Consider the following 22,597-nt stretch of genomic DNA (forward strand, 5'->3'; position numbering starts at 1 on the left):
TTCCCAACCACTGCTTCCCTTTCATGTCCCTCGACTCTTATAACTGCCATCTGGTTTCTGTACAAATTGTAAATAGTCTGTCCCTCACTGTATTTTACCCCTGCCACCTTCAGAATTTGAAAGAGCGTATTCCAGTCAACATTGTCAAAAGCTTTCTCTAAGTCTACAAATGCTAGAAAAGTAGGTTTGCCTTTCCTTAATTATTCCTCTACGATAAGTCGTAGGGTCAGTATTACCTCACGTGTTTCAACATCTCTACGGAATCCAAACTGATCGTCCCCAAGGTCGGCTTCTACCCGTTTTTCCATTCGTCTGTAAAGAATTCGTGGTAGTATTTTGCAGCCGTGGCTTATTAAACTGATAGTTCGGTAATTTTCACATCTGTCAACACCTGCTTTCTTTCGGATTGAAATTGTTATATTCTTCTTGAAGTCTGAGGGTATTTCGCCTTTCTCATACATCTTGCTCACCAGATGGTAGAGTTTTGCCAGGACTGGCTCTCCCAAGGCCGTCAGTAGTTCTAATGGAATGTTGTCTAGTCCCGGGGCCTAGTTTCGACTCAGGTCTTTCAGTGCTCTGTCAAACTCTTCACACAGTATCGTACCTCCCATTTCGTCTTCATCTACATCCTCTTCCATTTCCATAATATTGCCCTCAAGTACATCGTCCTAGTATAGACCCTCTATATACTCCATCCACCGTTCTGCTTTCCCTTCTTTGATTAGAACTAGGTTTCCATCTGAGCTCTTGATATTCATACATGTGATTCTCTTTTCTGAAAAAGTCTCTCTAATTTACCTGTAGGCAGTATCTATCTTACCCCTAGTGATATGCGCCTCTACATTCTAACATTTGTTCTCTAGCCATCCCTGCTTAGCCATTTTGCACTTCCTGTCGATCTTGTTTTTGAGACGTTTGTATTCCTTTTTGCCTGCTTCATTCCCTGCGTTTTTATATTTTCTCCTTTCACCAGTTAAATTCAACATTTCTTCTGTTACCCAAGGATTTCTATTAGCCTTCGTCTTTTTACCTACTTGATCCTCTGCTGCCTTCACTACTTCGTCCCTCAGAGTTACCCATTCTTCTTTCCCCCATTCCTGTCCATTGTTCCCTTATGCTCTCCCTGTAACTCTGCACAACCTCTGGTTCTTTCATTTTATCCTGGTCCCATCTTCTTAAATTCCCACCTTTTTGCAGTTTCCTCAGTTTCAATCTAAAGTTCATAACCAATAGATTGTAGTCAGAATCGACATCTGCCCCTGGAAATGTCTTACAATCTAAAACCTGGTTCCCGACTCTCTGTCTTACCGTTATATAATCTATCTGATACCTTCAGTATCTCCAGGCTTCTTCCATGTATACAACCTTCTTTTATGATTCTTGAACCAAGTGTTAGCTATCATTAAGTTATGCTCTTTGCAGAATTCTACCAGACAGCTTCATTTCTCCCCCCCCCCCCCCCCCCAATCCATATTCACCTACTACGTTTCCTTCTCTCCCTTTTCCTACTATCGAATTCCAGTCACCCATGACTATTAAATATTCGTCTCCCTTCACTATCTGAATAACTTCTTTTATCTCATCATACATTTCATCCATCTCTTCGTCATCTGCGGAGCTAGTTGGCATATAAACTTGTACTACTGTGGTAGACGTGGGCTTCGTATCTGTCTTGGCCACAATAGTGATTTCGCTATGCTGTTTGTAGTAGCTTACCCGCATTCCTATTTCCCTATTCAATATTAAACCTACTTCTGCATTACCCCTATTTCATTTTGTATTTATAACCCTGTATTCGTCTGACCAGAGGTCTTGTTCCTACTGCAACCGAACTTTACTAATTCTCACTATATCTAACTTTAACCTATCCATTTCCCTTTTTAAATTTTCTAACCTACCTGCTCGATTAAGAGATCTGATATTCCACGCTCCGATCCGTAGAACGCCAGTTTTCTTTCTCCTGATAACAGCGTCCTCCTGAGTAGTCCCCGCCCGGAGGTCGGAATGGGGGACTATTTTACCTCCGAAATATTTTACCCAAGAGGACACCATCATCATTTAACCATACAGTAAAGCTGCATGCCCTCGGGGAAAATTACGGCTGTAGTTTCCCCTTGCTTTCAGTCGTTCGCAGTACCAGAACAGCAAGGCCGTTTTGGTTAGTGTTACAAGGCCAGATCAGTCAATCATCCAGACTGATGTCCCTGCAACTACTGAAAAGGCTGCTGCCCCTCTTCAGGAACCACACGTTTGTCTGGCCTCTCAACAGATACCCCTCCGTTGTGGTTGCATCTACGGTACGGCTATCTGTATCGCTGAGGCACGCAAGCACCCCCACCAACGGCAAGGTCCATGGCTCATGGGGGGAGGATTTCTCTCGTTAATTATCTAAATTGATTCACTGAATGAAAACAATACCTCTCACGAGCGTTATAGGAACTGAGTGCAGTGAAATTTTCCTATTCAAATAACAGTCCGCGGCTCGTGGCCTTGCGGTAGCTTTCTCGCTTCCCACGCACGGGGTCCCGGGTTCGATTACCGGCGATTTCAGGGATTTTCTCTGTCTCGAGATGACTGGGTGTTGTGTGTCTCTCATCGTCATTCATTCGCAAGTCGCCGCAGTGGCGTTAAAGAACTTGTGGAGCGACGGCCGAACCGCCCCGTGAGGGGTCTCCCGGTCACCGATGCCATACACTCATTATTATCATTACCATTCAAGTAACACTTGACTACACTTATTGAAATACAATATCTCAATCTGTGTTCCGGAGGAACAAAAAGTCTTACGATTTCAGGAGTTACGATCACCGCTCCCCGTGTTAAGATGGCCAGTGTAGGGCTTAGGCGCCAGACAGCGGTTTTTTTACAGGAATGTAGGCACGGCGACTCCAGTAGCCGGTTTCTTAAAAACGGGAGGAGCTCTGATTCGTCAAGGAAAGAAACCGCCCGAATGTTCTAGAGAAAGCTACCAGCATCAGAAAAAAGTCATCTGTCGTATATTAAGATATGAATGAGCTGATTACACGGCTTTGCCCGGGTATGCATTTATTCCAGTCTTCTATTAGTTCATCTCCTTCTTTTTTGTGGAAACCGACCTACATACGGAGGAACAACAAAGGAAGGGAAACCAGAGCTCGTACGGAAAGATATAGGTATTCATTCTTTTCACGAGCTGTACGAGATTGGAATAATAGATAATTGTGAAGGTGGTTCGATGAACCCTCTGCCAGGCACTTAAATGTGATTTGCAGAGTATCCATGTAGATGTAGACACCCTACAGCCCAGATCTCACACCTTCCCACTTCCATCTTTTTGGGCCAATTGAGGATGGACTCGGCGGAGTGATCGGGAAGTTGCTGATGCAATAATACGTTGACTCCGAAGTCGACCATTAGAAAGGTACCACACGGGCATGCAGACCTTCTCAGTGAGATGGCGTAAGGCCGTCGCATTGAACGGAGATTATGTGGAAAAGTACGATTTTGTAGCCGAAAGGTGTGGGGAATAACATGAAGTATTGGACTCCTGAATAAAACCAGCCTGATATCAGAAAAAAAGTGTTGCATTACTTTCTGACCACCTTTCGTACGCAGAGCACACATCTACATCTACATCTACGTGAGTACTCTGCTATTCACAATAAAGTGCCCGGCAGAGGGTTCAATGAACCACCGTTCCAGTCTCGAACAGCACACTGGAAAAACGAACACTTAAATTTTTCCGTGCGAGCCCTGATTTCTGTTATTTTATGGTGATGGTCATTTCTCTCTATGTAGGTGGGTGCCAACAGAATGTTTTCGCAATCGGAGGAGAAAACTGGCGACAAAGCAGCCTCGTGACCAGCTACCTGCCGGTACTCGCGCTCACGGCGGTTGTAGGGAAGCCGGTGGCAGCCAGTGACGGCCGCGCTACTGGGAAGCGTGACGGGTGCGGGCGAGCGCCCCGCCTCCAGCGCGCGGCTGGCAGCCGGCCAGCGGAGGTTCCCCAGCCGCCCGACTCCCACGTCGGCGCGCGGCCTTGTGTGGGTCGCCGCCGCCTCCGCAGGGCCTCGCGGACACTGACTGCCTGCGCCTCGTGCAGCACTGGCAAGCACAGGGCACCAGCACGGCTCCACTCCACACGTTACCGCTCTCTCACCCCGTCTTTAGGCCATGCACTGACATCCCATGTTTCACCCCATTTCACAAGACTGTACTAACTAGCGGAAAAATGCTCCTGTTGGAGCAGAAAAAAAGTGGACATGCTCCTGTATATATACAACTGGCCATTAAAATTGCTACACCAAGAAGAAATACAGATGATAAACGGGTATTCATTGGACAAATATATTATACTAGAACTGACATGTGATTACATTATCACGCAATTTGGGTGCATAGACCCTGAGAAATCAGTACCCAGAACAATCACCTCTGGCAGTAGTAACGGCCGTAATACACCTGCGCATTGACTCAAACAGAGCTTGGATGGCGTGTACAGGTACAGCTGCCCATGCACCTTCAACAAGATACCACAGTTCATAAAGAGTAGTGACTAGCGTATTGTGAAGAGCCCGTTGCTCGGCCACCATTGACCAGACGTTTTCAATTGGTGGTCTAGGGGTAGCGTCTTTGATTCATAATCAAAACGTCTTCGGTCCCGGGTTCGATCCCCGCCACTGCCTAAATTTTGATAAATAGCATTGCCGGCCGAAGACTTCCGGCATAAGAAGTCAGCCTCATTCTGCCAACGGCCTTGTCAAAGAGGGCGGAGGAGCGGATAGAGGTTCAGGGCACTCTCTTGTCCTAGGGGTGGGAAATTGCCCCTAAAGGCGGAAGAATCAGCAATGATCAACGACATGAGGATGCAGAAGGCAATGGAAACCACTGCATTAAAGACACGTAACGTGTATCCACAGGACATGTGGCCTGTAGTTGAAGAAGTGTCATGATGATCTCTCCATTGGCAAAAGATTCCCGAATAGTCCCCCATTCGGATCACCGGGAGGGGACTGCCAAGGGGGAGGTTACCATGAGAAAAAGATTGAATAATCAACGAAAGGATAATGTTCTACGAGTCGGGGCATGGAATGTCAGAAGCTTGAACGTGGTAGGGAAACTAGAAAATCTGGAAAGGGAAATGCAAAGGCTCAATCTAGATATAGTAGGGGTCAGTGAAGTGAAGTGGAAGGAAGACAAAGATTTCTGGTCAGATGAGTATCGGGTAATATCAACAGCAGCAGAAAATGGTATAACAGGTGTAGAATTCGTTATGAATAGGAAGGTAGGGCAGAGGGTGTGTTACTGTGAACAGTTCAGTGACCGGGTTGTTCTAATCAGAATCGACAGCAGACCAACACCGACAACGATAGTTCAGGTATAAATGCCGACGTCGCAAGCTGAAGATGAACAGATAGAGAAAGTGTATGAGGATATTGAAAGGGTAATGCAGTATGTAAAAGGGGACTGGAATGCAGTTGTGGGGGAAGGAGTAGAAGAAAAGGTTACAGGAGAATATGGGCTTGGGACAAGGAATGAGAGAGGAGAAAGACTAATTGAGTTCTGTAACAAGTTTCAGCTAGTAATAGCGAATACCCTGTTCAAGAATCACAAGAGGAGGAGGTATACTTGGAAAAGGCCGGGAGATACGGGAAGATTTCAATTAGATTACATCATGGTCAGACAGAGATTACGAAATCAGATACTGGATTGTAAGGCGTACCCAGGAGCAGACATAGACTCAGATCACAATATAGTAGTGATGAAGAGTAGGCTGAAGTTCAAGACATTAGTCAGGAAGAATCAATACGCAAAGAAGTGGGATATGGAAATTCTAAGGAATGACGAGATGCGTTTGAAGTTCTCTAACGCTATAGATACAGCAATAAGGAATAGCACAGAAGGCAACACAGTTGAAGAGGAATGGACGTCTCTAAAAAGGGCCATTACAGAAGTTGGGAAGGAAAACATAGGTACAAAGAAGGTAGCTACGAAGAAACCATGGGTAACAGAAGAAATACTTCAGTTGATTGATGAAAGGAGGAAGTACAAACATGTTCCGGGAAAATCAGGAATACAGAAATACAAGTCGCTGAGGAATGAAATAAGTAGGAAGTGCAGGGAAGCTAAGACGAAATGGCTGCAGGAAAAATGTGAAGATATCGAAAAAGATATGACTGTCGGAAGGACAGACTCAGCATACAGGAAAGTCAAAACAACCTTTGGTGACATTAAAAACAACGGTGGTAACATTAAGAGTGCAACGGGTATTCCACTGTTAAATGCAGAGGAGAGAGCAGATAGGTGGAAGGAATACATTGAAAGCCTCTATGAGGGTGAAGATTTGTCTGATGTGATAGAAGAAGAAACAGGAGTCGATTTAGAAGAGATACGGGATCCAGTATTAGAATCGGAATTTAAAAGAGCTTTGGAGGACTTACGGTCAAATAAGGCAGAAGGGATAGATAACATTCCATCAGAATTTCTAAAATCATTAGGGGAAGTGGCAACAAAACGACTATTCACGTTGGTGTGTAGAATATATGAGTCTGGCGACATACCATCTGACTTTCGGAAAAGCATCATCCACACAATTCCGAAGACGGCAAGAGCTGACAAGTGCGAGAATTATCGCACAATCAGCTTAACAGCTCATGCATCGAAGCTGCTTACAAGAATAACATACAGAAGAATGGAAAAGAAAATTGATAATGCGCTACGTGACGATCAGTTTGGCTTTAGGAAAAGTAAAGGCACGAGAGTGCCAATTCTGACGTTACGGCTAATAATGGAAGCAAGGCTAAAGACAAATCAAGACACGTTCATAGGATTTGTCGACTTGGAAAAAGCGTTAGACAATATAAAATGGTGCAAGCTCTTCAAGATTCTGAAAAAAGTAGGGGTAAGCTATCGGGAGAGACGGGTCATATACAATAGGTACAACAACCAAGAGGAAATAATAAGAGTGGACGATCAAGAACGAAGTACTCGTATTAAGAAGGGAGTAAGACAAGGCTGTAGCCTTTCGCCCCTACTCTCCAATCTGTACATCGAGGAAGCAATGATGGAAATAAAAGATAGGTTCAGGAGTGGAATTAAAATACAAGGTGAAAGGATATCAATGATACGATTCGCTGATGACATTGCTATCCTGAGTGAAAGTGAAGAAGAATTAAATGATCTGCTGAACGGAATGAACAGTCTAATGAGTACACAGTATGGTTTGAAAGTAAATCGGAGTAAGACGAAGGTAATGAAAAGTAGTAGAAATGAGAACAGCGAGAAACTTAACATCAGGATTGATGGTCATGAAGTCAGTGAAGTTAAGGTATTCTGCTACCTAGGCAGTAAAATAACCAATGACGGACGGAGCAAGGAGGACATCAAAAGCAGACTCGCTATGGCAAAAAAGGCATTTCTGGCCAAGAGAAGTCTACTAATATCAAATACCACCCTTAATTTGAGGAAGAAATTTCTGAGGATGTACGTCTGGAGTACAGCATTGTATGGTTGTGAAACATGGACTGTGGGAAAACCGGAACAGAAGAGAATCGAAGCATTTGAGATGTGGTGCTATAGACGAATGTTGAAAATTAGGTGGACTGATAAGGTGAGGAATGAGGAAGTTCTACGCAGAATCGGAGAGGAAAGTAATATGTGGAAAACACTGATAAGGAGAAGGGACAGGATGATAGGACATCTGCTAAGACATGAGGGAATGACTTCCATGGTACTAGAGGGAGCTGTAGAGGGCAAAAACTGTAGAGGAAGACAGAGATTGGAATATGGCAAGCAAATAATTGAGGACGTAGAGGTTAGCACAGGAAAGGATTTCGTGGCGGGCCGCATCAAACCAGTCAGTAGACTGATGACGAAAAAAGAAAAAGACCTGAAGAATGTGCTGGCCAGGGAAGTGTAGAGTTTCGCAGGGATCGAATGAAGGGTAGAGCCACGGGTCGTAACACATCTGAAATGTAACGTCCACTGTTTAAAGTGCCGTCAATGCGAACAAGAGATGACCGAGAGCTGTAAACGATGGCACCCCATACCATCACGCTGGATGATACGCCAGTATGCCGATGACGAATACACGCTTCCAATGTGCGTTCACCGCGATGTCGGCAAACACGGATGCGACCATCATGATGCTGTAAACAGAACCTGGATTCAATCTAAAAAATGACGTTTTGTCATTCGTGCACTCATGTTCGTTGTTGAGTACACAGACAGGCACTCCTGTCTGTGACGCAGCGTCAAAGGTAACCGCAGCTATGGTCTCCGATCTGATGGTCCATTCTGCTGCAAGCGTCGTCAAACTGTTCGTGCAGATGGTTGTTGTCTTGCAAACGTCCCCATCTGTTGACTCAGGGATCGAGACGTGGCTACACGATCCGTTAGAGCCATGCGGATAAGATGCCTGTCATATCGACTGCTAGTGATACGAGGCCGTTGGGATCCAGCACGGCGTTCTGTATTACCTCCTGAACCCACCGATTCCATATTCTGCTAACAGTCATTGGATCTCGAACAACGCGAGCAGCAATGTCGCGATACGATAAACCGCAATCGTGATAGGCTATAATCCGACCTTTATCAAAATAGTAAACGTGGTGGTACACATTTCTCCTTCCTATACGAGGCATCACAACAACGTTTCACCAGGCAAAGCCGGTCAACTGCTGTTTGTGTATGAGAAATCGGTTGGATACTTTCCTCATGTCAGCACGTTGTACGTGTCGCCACAAGCGCCAACTTTGTGTGAATGCTCTGAAAAGCTAATCGTTTGCATATCACAGCATCTTCTTCCTGTCGGTTAAATATCGCGCCTGTAGCACGTAATCTTCGTGGTGTAGTAATTTTAATGGCCAGTAGCGTAAGACTTAGATTCAAAAGTGGGGTACAAGCTGCCTAATCCTATCCTCCTCAGCACCTTTAAAATTTTTCCAAACTCTTCCGCATGCGATCATATTCGCCCATTTTTCAACATGCAGCGCATCTCTTGAAACTTCCTGGAAGATTAAAACTGTGTGCCGCACCGAGACTCGAACTCAGGGCCTTTGTCTTTCGGAGCCAAGTGCTCTTCCATCGGGCGTCCCAAGCACGACTCACAACCCGTCCCCACAGCTTCAGTTCCGCCATTTCACAGACGCTCTCCCGCAAACTTTGGAATATCCTTTCTCCCAGGAGTGATAGTTCTGCAATGTCTTCAAGAAAGCTTCTGTGAAGTTGGGAAGGTAGGAGACGAGGTACTGGCAGAAGTAAAGCTGTGATGACGGGCCATGAGTCGTACTTGGGTAGCTCATATGGTAGAGCACTTGCGCGCGAAAGGCAAAGGCCCTTACGTTTCGTCCAGGGCTGCGCTGGACTGTCGGCAAGACTCAGCGGAGCAGCGCCTCTGAAGAAGTCCAGCGCAGTCCTGGACGAAACGTAAGGAGCAGAAAAGTTCTTGGACCACGACCTCACATCCCGGAAAGTATATCAACAGCCATGTCACCCGGTTGTGAAAGCCTTCATTCTACGAAGGCACCCAGTTCGAGTCTCGGTCCGGCACACAGTTTTAATCTGCCAGGAAGTATCAAATCGGCGCACACTCCGCTGCATAGTGAAAATCTCATTCTGGAAACATCCACCAGGTTGTTGCCAAGCCATGTCTCCGCAATATCCTTTGTTTCAGGAGTGCTAGTTCCGCAAGGTCTGCAAGAGAGTTTCTGTGAAGTTTGGAAGGCACGAGACGAGGTACGGGCGGAATCTGAGCTGTGAGGACGGGACGTGAGTCGTGCTTGGGTAGCTCATATGGTAGAGCACTTGCCCGCGAAAGGCAAAAGGTCCCAGTTCGAGTCTCGGTTTTAATCTGCCAGGAAGTTTCAAGAGATGCGCTGCATTTTGAAAAATGTGCGAATATGTTCGCATGCCGATGAGTTTGGAAAAAATTTTTTAAAGGTGCTGAGGAGGGCAGGATTAGGCAGCTGGTACTCCACTTTTGAATCAAAGTCTTATAAACAGGAGCATATCCACCTTCTTTCTGCTCTACTAGGAGCATTTTTCCACTAGTTCGTACAGCCTTGTGAAATCGGATGAATCATTTTGAAACACATACTGTTTCATGGGATGTCAGTGCATGGCCTAAAGATGGTCCCGACTTCCAGTCTCGGTCCGGCACACGGTTTTAAACCGTCAGGAAGTTTCACATCAGCGCACACTCCGCGACAGAGTGAAAATTTCATTCAGGAAACTCATCCCTTATTCCCACAATCTCCCCTAACTGTAACTCACTCACGCCCACCAGTCAGTCACTGTAGTCACTCATACGCATACTCCAACTTGCCCTATCTCTTTCATTCATTCATCCTTACTGATAGCCATTATTTCTTTGTCTCTCTCTATCTGTCACTGTTTCCTGTCACACAGCCACAGTCTCCTTCGTTCTGTCCTACTTCTCATTGTAACTGTCTCTCTCTTGCTGTATCTTACTGGCACTATCCCATGGTTGCCGTCTCTTTTCATTGTCACTGCCTCTCTCTTCTTCGTTGTCATTTTTATAGACTACATCTCTCATTATCATTGCCTCTCAGCCACTTTCTCCTTCTCTTTATTCCTCTCCTTCGCACTTTTTCTAGAGCTGTTCTGTTACTGTCAACTAGGTTCTACTGCCACTATGTCCCTCTATCGCTACCTCCTGCTGTCTTTATTTATCACAACCACTGTCTATTATCGTCCAATAATGGTCCGCAGCTCGTGGTCTAGCGGCTAGCGTTGCTGCCTCTGGCTCACGGGGTCCTGGGTTCGATTCCCTGTCGTCTTGGGGATTTTCTCTGCCCAGGGACTGGGTGTTTGTGTTGTCCTCATCATTTGATCATCGCCATCATCATTCTTGACAGTGGCTAGATTGAACTGTGTAAAAATTGGGACTTTGTACAGGCGCTGATGACTTCGCCATTGAGCGCTCCACAAACCAAACATCATCATCAGGGTCCTGTATTTATTACTTTTTCGTATCTTTTTCACTGCCACTCCCTCCTTTCCTCCCAGCATAAAAGAGCGATGATAGCACCAGTATTTGCTTTAATTACACGCTGTAACTGTCGTGATCCTTAGTTAGCTCTGAGACTGGACATGATGAGTTGATGTTAGTTAAGAATCCATTTACGGCGACAAAATGCCTTTATCAGCACCTCCCTGAGTTTGAACAAGGTCGTGTAATAGGGCTACGAGAAGCTGGGCGTTCCTTCTGCGGTACTGCAGGAAGACGTGGCAGGGACGTAGCCACTGCACACGATTGTTGGCGGTGGTGCTCGCGAGACTGTACAGTCGCAAGAAGACTGGGCTCCGAACGGCCACGTGGCTCTACCAGAGGGAAGACCATCCATATTTGGCGTATGGATCTGGCGCACCGTACTGCATGTGGAGCAGCAATCTGAGTAGCAGTCGGCACCACAGTGACTCATCGAATTGTTACAAATCGGTTACTTCGAGGACAGCCCCGAGCCAGACTTCCTGTAGAGTGTGTTCCACTTACCACCAAAACACCGCCATTTGCGATTTCAATGGTGTCAAGCGAGAGCTAATTGGAGTGCAGGATGGAGGTGTCTTGTGTTTTCTAATGAAGGCCTGTTTCGCCTCTGCTCTGCCAGTGATGGCCGTGTGTTGGTTATGAAGAGGGCAGCTGACGGCCTACAACCGATCTGTCTACGTGTTAGACACACTGGTCCTACACCTGGAGCTACGGTCTGGTGTGCAATTTTGTATGACAGCAGGAGCTCTCTCTCTCGGTTATTTCACGCACCCTGACTGCAAATTTGTACGTTGAAACATCCCCTTAGAAAAATTAATAAATTACTGTGCTGATAAACCTCTTACGTCATTTGATTTTCAAAATGCTGAGAAAAACTGAACGTGCTCAGAATTTCTCTCTTTACTTATTCTGATCATCAGTAAAATGACACACAGTATTTTTAGCGCAACGCAATAATCCCTATAAAAAATAGCCCTGTCTAACAATAACCTATACCTTTCATGAATCACTTACCTCACAAATATCTTCGTTACTCTAACTACTGCAATACAGCGAGCGCCAATACTGCCAGCTAAATAAAAGATTCTAACTACTGAAGGCACTAACTACTGGTCGGCACTGATTTTGATAGAGAACAAACAATGTATTTACCTTAATAATGTTCAAAAAGTCATTATATATATATATATATATATATATATATATATATATATATATGTTCATGATATCCAGTATTACAAATTTACTCTTTCTGCGTCACTCAGCCTGTTGAGATGCCGTTCACGAACAGCATTCCAGTGGGCGTTTTCCAACAGTTTAACGCTCACCCACATACGGCTGTTGTAACCCAACATACTCTGCGAAGTGTCGACATATTGCCTTGGCGTGCCCGATCTCCAGTCGAGCAAATATGGGACATCACTGGACGAGAACTCAAGTGTTATCCACAAAAAACATTACCCGCCCCTGTAATGACCAAGTGCAACAGACAGGGAACTTCATACCACAAACTGACATCCAGCAACTATACAACACGAAGCATGCATGTTTCCATGCTTGCATTCAACATTCTGCCGGTTACATCGGTTACGAATTTACCAGCATTTCTCATTTGGAATGGTTTTCTCGAGATTACATTAATCACTTAGATGTGTTACCTATATAAATGTGTTCCCGAAATTTCATTACTGTACATTAATTATTTTTTGGTATTACATATTTTAGGTCAGTGTATTTGAATTAAAGTGCACTTTGTGTTTTAATTTATACCCTAATTGCTGCCGGCCGCGGTGGTCTCGCGGTTCTAGGCTCGCAGTCCGGAGCCGTGCGACTGCTACGGTCGCAGGTTCGAATCCTGCCTCGGGCATGGATGTGTGTATTGTCCTTAGGTTAGTTAGGTTTAAGTAGTTCTAAGTTCTAGGGCACTGATGACCACAGCTGTTAAGTCCCATAGTGCTCAGAGCCATTTGAACCATTTTGAACCCTAATTGCTGGTCAGTGGCCTCGTTTTTTTCCACAAAGAGGCTCGCGCGGTTCTCTGTGGCGTGCTAGCAGAGTGCACAGAGAAGCCCTGTGTCTGCGTTATGGAGTGCAAGTGGTTCAAGTTCACAGTCTCGTAACATTTTTCCATTCTTACTAACTGCTGCCCCTCGATTTATTACACTTACGTCCTTAACTGACTGTTCTTGAGACATAGGACACACGCTCAAGGATACTTCAACTCAATAAAGGCAAGGCAATAATTGCCAATGAAACACAAACTCTGCCTTGAAATTTCCAACAGATTTTATTTAACTATTATATAACAACAGCCAACTGCTGTTACCCCAGAATAATATACATAATTGCCCTAGAATTTGAAACATTACTACACAGACAAAATATCTACGGGCGTCAAAGCCCACCCCAAACAATAAATAATTTTAAAACCCTCTAGACTTATATCTTAAGAACCATACAAACAATAAATTGTTTACTGAGAAAAACTTCCACAGAAGCATGACACATTTTAAGGTATAACAGCAGAAACGACTCACAATTTCTCTTTCGGAATAAGGCATTAAAAATCCAGTACAATGAAGGTCATCTTTCAGGTATTACAAAATTTCAGCGACAAGTAATGGCGCATCATAGGTGCGCGAAAACTACAGCCCAGATCGAGCCTGAATGAAAGCTAAAGGGAACGGAGGAGAAGGGCAGACGTCACCAGGTACAAATAATAAAATACTCAACTTAAATTCGCCGAAGAACTCGAGTCTACTGATAAACACAGCGACCGCGCTATCGGTTACAATTCAAACTGGCCGCCTGCAAGGCTTGGTCCCCCAGTGAAACGACCAGCTACAACGGACGAGGCGAACCGAGGATTGTACCACTGAAACAACAACATAGAACCACTCAGCAAAAGGGAAGAACCCAGAGTAACACAAGAATACAATTACTCTTTGCAGCCAAATTAAATCTCTTGCAATCACTGTCTACAACAACAGTTCACACTCCATTTTGCACTGGAACCACGATACATAGAATTTCACCGGGAGAACACTGCAGAATGTGTAGAAACCAGAACACATACTCTGTCTTATAATCCCAAATAATAATTACATACAAGAAGAAAAACAATGTCATAAATCTCTTAATTTAACAAAGAATGCCAATCTATACGTGAATCACACTTAATAACAAAAGTCAGAAAGAAGTGCCAGAAAATCGAGCGTGCGATTATTTCGGAGTGCACAGACAGGCACTTAGGTGCCAGTACCTCAAGTGTGTACAAAACAGGCAACCTTATTCCCACAGGTAACGACTGTTCAGTAAGTTGTGCACCAATGGTCAATACGAAACAGATAACATGGGCGTCCAAACACTGGGACAGCCGTTAACGGCAAACACCACGAAACTCAACATACGAGTACATGTACAGGGTGATCCATTGATCGTGACCGGGCCAAATATCTCACGAAATAAGCTTCAAACGAAAAAACTACAAACACGAAACTTGTCTAGCTTGAAGGGAGAAACCAGATGGCGCTATGGTTGGCGCGCTAGAAGGGGCTGCCATGGGTTAAACGGATATCAACTGCGTTTTTTAAAATAGGAACCCCCATTTTTATTACATATTCGTGTAGAGCGTAATGACATATGAATGTTTTATTTGGACCACTTTTTTCGCTTTGTGATAGATGGCGCTGTAATAGTCACAAACATATGGCTCACAATTTTAGGCGAACAGCTGGTAACAGGTAGGATTTTAAAATTAAAATAAAGGACTTAGGTACGTTTGAACACTTTATTTCGGTTGTTCCAATGTGATACTTGTACCTTTGTAAACTTATCATTCCTGAGAACGCATACTGTTACAGCGTGATTACCTGTAAATACCACATTAATGCAATAAATGCTCAAAATGATGTCCGTCAACCTCAATGCAGTTGGCAATACGTGTAACGACATAGCTCTCAACACCGAGTAGTTCGCCTTCCGTAATGTTCGCACATGCATTGACAATGCGCTGACGGTTTTTGTCAGGCGTTGTCGGTGGATCACGACAGCAAATATCCTTCAACTTTCCCCACAGAAAGAAATCCGGGGACGTCAGATCCCGTGAACGTGAGGGCCACGGTATGGTGCTTCGACGACCAATTCACCTGTAGTGAAATCTGCTATTCAATACCACTTTAACCGCACGCGAGCTACGTGCCGGACATCCATCATGTTGGAAGTACATCGTCTTTCTGTCATGGAGTGAAACATCTTGTAGTAACATAGGTAGAACATTACGTAGGAAATCAGCACACATTGCACCATTTGGATTGCCATCGATAAAATGGGGGCCAATTATCCTTCCTCCTATAATGCCGCACCATACATTAACCCGCCAAGGTCGCTGAAGTTCCACTTGTCGCAGCCATCGCGGATTTTCCGTTGCCCAGTAGTGCATATTATTCCGATTTACGTTACCGCTGTTGGTGAATGACGCGTCGTTGCTAAACAGAACGCGTGCAAAAAATCTGTCATCGTCCCGTAATTTCTCTTGTGCCCAGTGGCAGAACTGTACACGACGTTCAAAGTCGTCGCCATGCAATTCCTGGTGCATAGAAGTATGCAGTCGACGTTGATGTAGCATTCTCAACACCGACGGTTTTGAGATTCCCGATTCTCGCACAATTTGTCTGCTACTGATGTGCGGATTAGCCGAGACAGCAGCTAAAACACCTACTTGGGCATCATCGTTTGTTGCAGGTCGTGGTTGACCGTTCACATATGGCTGAACACTTCCTGTTTCCTTAAATAACGTAACTATCAGGCGAACGGTCCCGAAACTTGGATGATGTCGTCCATGATACCGAGCAGTATACATAGCACATGCCCGTTGGGCATTTGGATCACAATAGCCATACATCAACACGATATAGACCTTTTCCGCAATTGGTAAACGGTCCATTTTAAAAAGGGTAATGTATCACGAAGCAAATACCGTCCGCACTAGGGAGATGTTGCGTCATACGACGTACTTATACGTTTGCGACTATTACAGCGCCGTCTATCACAAAGCGAAAAAAGTGCTCCAACTACGACATTCATATTTCTTTACGTACTACACGAATATGTAACAAAAACTGGGGGTTCCTATTGACCTATGGCAGCGGCATCTAGCGGGCCAGCCATAGCGCTATGTGGTTTCCCCCTTCAAACTAGACGAGTTTCGTTCTTTGAAGTTTTTTTTCGTTTGATGCTTAGTTCGTGAGATATTTGGCCCGGTCACTATCAATGGACCACCCATACAGTCGTTTGCAGAGATCTTGAACGGATAAAGCGAAGGCCGAGTTTCAGTCCTATTTTGGCGTCCACGTGGTGACACGTGTAATTAACGCGCCGTCACGGGATCTGGCCGCGTGGCCGCCTCGCTGTGAATGGGACGGCCCCCAGAGCGGCAGCGGCCACCTGTGGCTGCAGCCAGCCAGCCGTGCCGTGCTGTGCCTGCGGCTTCCCCCAACCGCACACCACTTTGGCCTAGCCCAGCCCAGCCCAGCCCTGCTATCGACCGCTCGGGTCCATCACGCGATACCCGATGCAGGTTTCATTGTGACATCCTTTATTCAGCGCGGCCGTGGCATGCCGGAGGACCATCTGTAACAATTCCGGTACTCGGAGCGCGGCTTGTTGTCACCCAGGCCCTACCGCCGATGCCGCTTCAGACATCCGAGGGCACTTGCTTCTTGCTATCGGAAGCGATCGATGTCGTCTCTTGGAGACGTGGAGGCCAGAGAAATGGTTCGACTGTCGAGGAGTTCGCTCGTGTCCAGTGCCAGCCATTGCTCAAAATGCGCTTGGAGAAAGGATGAATTGCGGAAACGGAATTTCATTCAAGGAATACAGCATCTCCAACCAGTTTGCTCAATAATGTTCTAATATGATCCTAATTCCTGTTCTTTACTTTGACTGATTCCGATTCACCACTGCTGATCGGTACAGACCGTTTTATGAAAAGTTCAAGGGACTATCATTTAGTTACGTGGTCTATAATATTTTCTACAGCGTCCTACAAGTGAATATGCAGCTGATACTGTGCCCTAGTTTGTAATATCTGAAAGCTCATCACTGTGCATAACCTATAACGGTTCTGTAGCAAAACATTCACCACAACTCCTAGTAAACCGCTACGATTAAAGCAGCACACGCCTGTCCATTTGATCCAACCCTAAGCAGACTGTTTCTATCCTGGACTAGTTTATATCTGACATTTTCTAAAAGATATCGTCCGTCTCTAAGAAAGAGTGACTGAGATCGCTGATACGGCTCTGAGGCACACTTCAGCCACACACAAAGTAAATACGTATAAGTGAGACACATATTCAGATGAAATAAACACAAATATTGCTTATGTAGCAATAAATTGTGGTCGCTTCTCAGTTTTGGTTATTGATAACTTGATACCAGTGTCTGAGTTTAATGAGTACAGCACCGAAGATGACCACTGTGTGATCGAAAATCGATTATGCTATCAATAAAACATCAATATTACGACCAACGCTGACCTTCCTTTTAATTTAACATATATGGTCGCTAATCAAATGACTCTGGTTTACTGATGGCTAATGAAGGCGGACATGTGGGTAGGCGGTGCAACTTCGTTCAACGAAAAAGCGTTTTACACAATGCTAATAAATTTGATGCACATTGGTTTATTACTCTTAGCGACTTACAGCTGTTAGTACTCAGAGTGTCCTTGATGGGAAACTTTAATTATTCAGCAGTGCAGTCAACAACAAGTAAATGATTCGTGATTAGAATGTTTAAATGTTCAAACGTGTGTGAAATCTTATGGCACCTAACTGCTAAGGTCATCAGTCCCTAAGCTTACACACTACTTAACCTAAATTATCCTAAGGACAAACACACACACCCATGCCCGAGGGAAGACTAGAACCCGCCGGCCGCGGTGGTCTCGCGGTTCTAGGCGCGCAGTCCGGAACCGTGCGACTGCTACGGTCGCAGGTTCGAATCCTGCCTCGGGCATGGATGTGTGTGATGTCCTTAGGTTAGTTAGGTTTAAGTAGTTCTAAGTTCTAGGGGACAGATGACCACAACAGTTGAGTCCCATAGTGTTCAGAGCCATTTGAACCATTTGAACTGGAACCTCCGCCGGGACCAGCCGCAAAGTCCATGACTGCAGCGGCCGAAACCGCTCGGCTAATCCCGGGCGGCTCCATGATTAGAGTGAAGTTAATCTCAGCACCAAGGAATTAGTGATGACCTGGTTCGAAATGACGCAGTATCAGTGAAGCAAAATCACTCAGTCCTTACTCACAATGTCGTCAAAATATCTCAGTTGGATTGTAGTTATGGCATTATCACGAATTAATTCACGAATATTGCCGTTCATAACGTGATTACAGTATCAGTGGAGCAAAATTGTTCAATCTTTATCCCCATTGTCTTCAAAATATCATTACTTACTTTACGGCTTTGGTATTACCACGAATTAACCAAGTAAAGAGAATTAGTGCCCTCAGCATAACTTATACGTCAATGCACTTTGTTATGTGACATTTAAATAGCCCTTAACAGCACAACTGTGTTACTAGGGGCAAACTGTGGAAACGTAAAACTAAAACTGACTTGAATTCGTGTAACACACTTTAATAATATTTGTTTATAGGAGTTTGTACTGATGCCCAGCAACCATGAAAAGTCGGGAGACAATTGACAGTGTGATTGCAGAGATGAGCATTTTACAGCTTCTTACCTGAGGTGAATACTACAAGATCTCTGGAGCAGACGCTCCGTTGTCTCGTTGACCACTAATCTATGAGAATAAACCGTAAATAAACTCTCACTGGTTCGGGAGCTGAACAGGATAAGGCCAGATGAATTTAATATTAAGAACATAGACTTCCACAAGCAACAGTTGACGACTTTCCGAATTACAACCCTGACGTGCAGTCTGTCCCTTTATTTTTTACACTAGCAAAATTAAACTGTTTAGGAGATCGGCTCTAAAGTTCTCTGCCCCAAATGACAACAGTCCGTTTCAGACGTAGTACTCAGCTTTGCTGTTACTTACAACCAACACAGCTCACTATCGCCCCTGAATTCTCTCTCTCTCTCTCTCTCTCTCTCTCTCTCTCTCTCTCTCTCTATCTATCTATCTATCTATCTCCGTAACGTTTTTGACAGATATTAATCTTCCTAACGGACCGAAGCACCTAAAATTTCAACGAAGTTACATACACAGGGTGTTCGGAAATCCCCGTTATAAATTTCTATGACTTGTAGAGGGGAGTGAGTGCATATTTCGAATAGTATCCCATCTCCGAAAACGTCAGTTAACGATATTACACAGCGTCAAAGTTTTAGGCGCTGGCGCCTGTAAATTTATGTATATAGAGGATGATTCGATGATGATCTTACAAACGTTCAAGGGCAATGGAGAATGATAATCAATTTGAGGTAATGGTCCCTGGTCCGGAAACGAACGAGTCGAAAGTTATAAGCGAAAAACGTCTGACACCTTTGACAGTGGAACACGCGCATCGGCACTGTTGTTGCTCAGATTTTAGGGTATGTAACTTTACGACGTGGTAGTACTAAAATGCATCCCTGGAAGGTGTGAGCACTTGTTCATCTGGGATAGTGTGAAACAAATCTCTTCTACTCAGCAAGTGCTCATAGCTCTTAATGTATGCATTTTAGAGCCTATGTTTACTTGACTTTTTTCCTTTCTTTGGTCCATACTATCACCTCTGAATGTTGCCTGTGCGACAAAGTTAGCAGCAACGGTACCAGTACATATCTATTCCACTGCCAGAGGTATCAGATTGGTTTTCACTTAAAACAATAGACTCGTTCATTTCCGAACCAGGGACCCTTATTTCAAATTGATACATTTATCCTTCTCCATCATCCTTGAAAGTGTGTAACATCATCACCGAATCACCTTGTATATACGAGGGTTGGAACTTTCATAGTGGCAACTACTTATTTACAGCTCGTACAAAATAGATACGTGTTTCAAAGTTTTCCTTACCTTCATAATAGTCACCAGCATTGTGTATAACCCGTTGCCAGCGATGTGGAAGTCGTAGGATACTTTTAGCAGTGCCAGTTGTGTTGACAGTTCGAGCGGCACGGTCTGTTGGCCGACGAATTTGTAGCAGTTCTGAAGCGAATGCCTTGAAATGTTTCCTTCAGTTTGGAAATCGAGTTGAACTCACGAGGGCTTAAGTCATGGGAGTGCACTAGGTGGTATAGCACTTAGCAGCCCCATCAGTCAAACAAATCAGTAACAACTTGCACTGTACATGCTTGAGATTGTCCTGCAAAATGATGGTCAGGTCCTGCAGAAAGTGTCATCACTTCTGTCTTTAAGATGGTCGTAGGTTGTGTTCCAAAAATGAACCGCATAGAGAGAGATGTGATGACACTTTCTGCAGGACCTGACCATCATGTAGATAGTGGTCTGGGTGGTAAACGTACGCTACTGATACCCCTAAAAAGACCACTTAGATCAGGAGCAGCGTCATACGATTTAGGGAAATCACGGAAAATCTAAATCAAGATGGCCGGACACGGGTTTGAACCATCGTCCCCCCGAATGCGAGGCCAGTGTGATAACCACTGCACCACCTCGCTTGGTGACTAAAAGAAGGGATCGGTTGATAAGAAATATTCTGAGACTGAAGGGATTACCAATTCAGTACTGGAGGTTCAAATGGCTCTGAGCACTATGGGACTTAACATCTGAGGTCATCAGTCCCCTAGAACTTAGAACTACTTAAACCTAACTATACTAAGGACATCCCAGACATCCATGCCCGAGGCAGGATTCGAACCTGCGACCGTAGCGGTCAAGGCGGTTCCAGACTGAAGTGCCTAGAACCGCTCGGACACACCGGCCGGCTTGTACTGGAGGGAAGTTTGGGGGTTAAAATAGCAGAAGGAGACGAAGGGAGTAAGCAGATTAGGAAGTGTGTAGGTTGCAGTATTTATTCGAACAAAAAGAGAGTTGCAAAGGATAGAGTAGCGTGGAGAGCTGCATTAAACCAGTCTTCGGACTGAAGAGCACAACAAGAGCAACAGCAACCACACAGGATTAAAAAAAGGTTCGTCTTTAGGGACATCCCGATAATACCGTCTGACACCGTCTCTGACCTTGACAATGGTCTCAACTCGGAGAGGAAGAGAGTCTAAAAGTTTCTCCAGGTACGCAGTATCACCTGCAGACATTCGTTGATGGTTAGATCCAGTAGATTGTTGCGTTTCATCTTCTGTTCCAAACAGTCTCAGATCGGAAGATTTAGCGGACCATTAGAGTTTCGATAGATTTCCTAATTTGTCTTCAAACAAGGCACACATGTAAACGCGGCAGCTGATGTCTTGGGAGCTGAGAGTGTCCACAGCACACGCATCTTGAAGATGTAAAAGGAACGGGAACACGTTGTCACCAGGTCCTGAGAGGAGCCAAGTCATGGTACGGGAAAAATAGCCAAAACATGACAGAACCACTTACGGACAGAACTACGCCCTGTACATACACACTGTAGGTTAAACGCCTCACTGGACCGGCGGTGCACCCGACGCCCTCACCTGAAAACATCAACCTCCTGTGGTTTACAAGTAGAAAATGCGTGAGGTGTGGCCTGTGGCTGGTTAGGAAATGAAATGACGTGTTTCATCCTCAGTCGCTTCTTGATGTTAGGGAAGAATGCATATACCCCAGGAGCTGACTGAGCGGTGTGGTGAGCGTGTGCCGCGGTTGCCGGCAGGTGCGGCGCCTGTCGGAGCACGGCGTGGAGAGCACGGGGGCGGCGGCGGCGCGGGAGGCGGCCTTCCTGGCGACGCTGTCGCAGACGGCCGCCCCCGCGCCCGGCGGCCGCCGCCACTCGGTGGTGACCATCTCGCGCGCGCCGCCCCCCTCCATCCTGTTCGGGCGCGGCCGGCGCGAGAGCATCGCCGCCTTCCCCGGCGCCGGAGGGCCGCCCCCGCGGGTTCTGCCCGGCCGCAGGGACTCCGCCTCCAGCATCCCGCCACGGCCCCCGGCCACCGGCACAGGCACCGGCTCGCAGTTCAACCTACAGCTCGACATCATGGACGACATCGCCGAGATCAAGGTAACAACGCATACACGTTCAAGCCTATTTTCCACGTACTCCTATCTGATAGAAGAAATAAAAACTTTGAGGTTCGTCGATGAGATTTTAATTCTGTCAGAGACACTAAGGGACTTGGAAGAGCAGTTGAAGGGAATGGACGTTGACTGACTCCTACTGAAAAGTGCTGTCCTGAAATTTCAACAGTAAATCTCTTCATGATGCACAACGTCTCTCTTGTAACAGCTGCTAGTGGAGTTTGTTTAGTATCTTCGTAATGATGTCTTGCCAGCTAAACAATCCTGTGACGAAACGCCCCGCTCTTCGTTGGACCTTCTCTATCTCCCCTATCAGTCCTACCTGATAGGGATCCCAGACAGATGATCAACACTCAAGAATGGACAAAACCCTGTCCTTTATGTTATTGTCTTCTGAAATCTTTAATCGCAAATATTTTATTGAGTGACATCTAATTATAACAAATCGTACCAAGAAGAATGAGTTTTTGATGGCT

At 45.3% G+C, this 22,597-nt stretch overlaps 1 protein-coding gene across 1 annotated transcript in view; it reads left to right on the forward strand.

Annotated features, from left to right (window-relative positions):
• Positions 1-22,597, forward strand: part of LOC126277052 (PH domain leucine-rich repeat protein phosphatase 1-like) — a gene marked incomplete at its 3' end in the record, with an annotated part of 73,310 nt that overhangs the window by 17,819 nt on the left and 32,894 nt on the right. The window contains exon 2 of the mRNA XM_049977329.1: positions 21,760-22,104. Within this exon, the coding sequence (XP_049833286.1) occupies positions 21,760-22,104 (345 nt within the window). The remainder of the gene's footprint in view (positions 1-21,759; positions 22,105-22,597) is intronic.

Source organism: Schistocerca gregaria, chromosome 1, assembly GCF_023897955.1.
Source record: "Schistocerca gregaria isolate iqSchGreg1 chromosome 1, iqSchGreg1.2, whole genome shotgun sequence".
Taxonomy (NCBI): domain Eukaryota; kingdom Metazoa; phylum Arthropoda; class Insecta; order Orthoptera; family Acrididae; genus Schistocerca; species Schistocerca gregaria.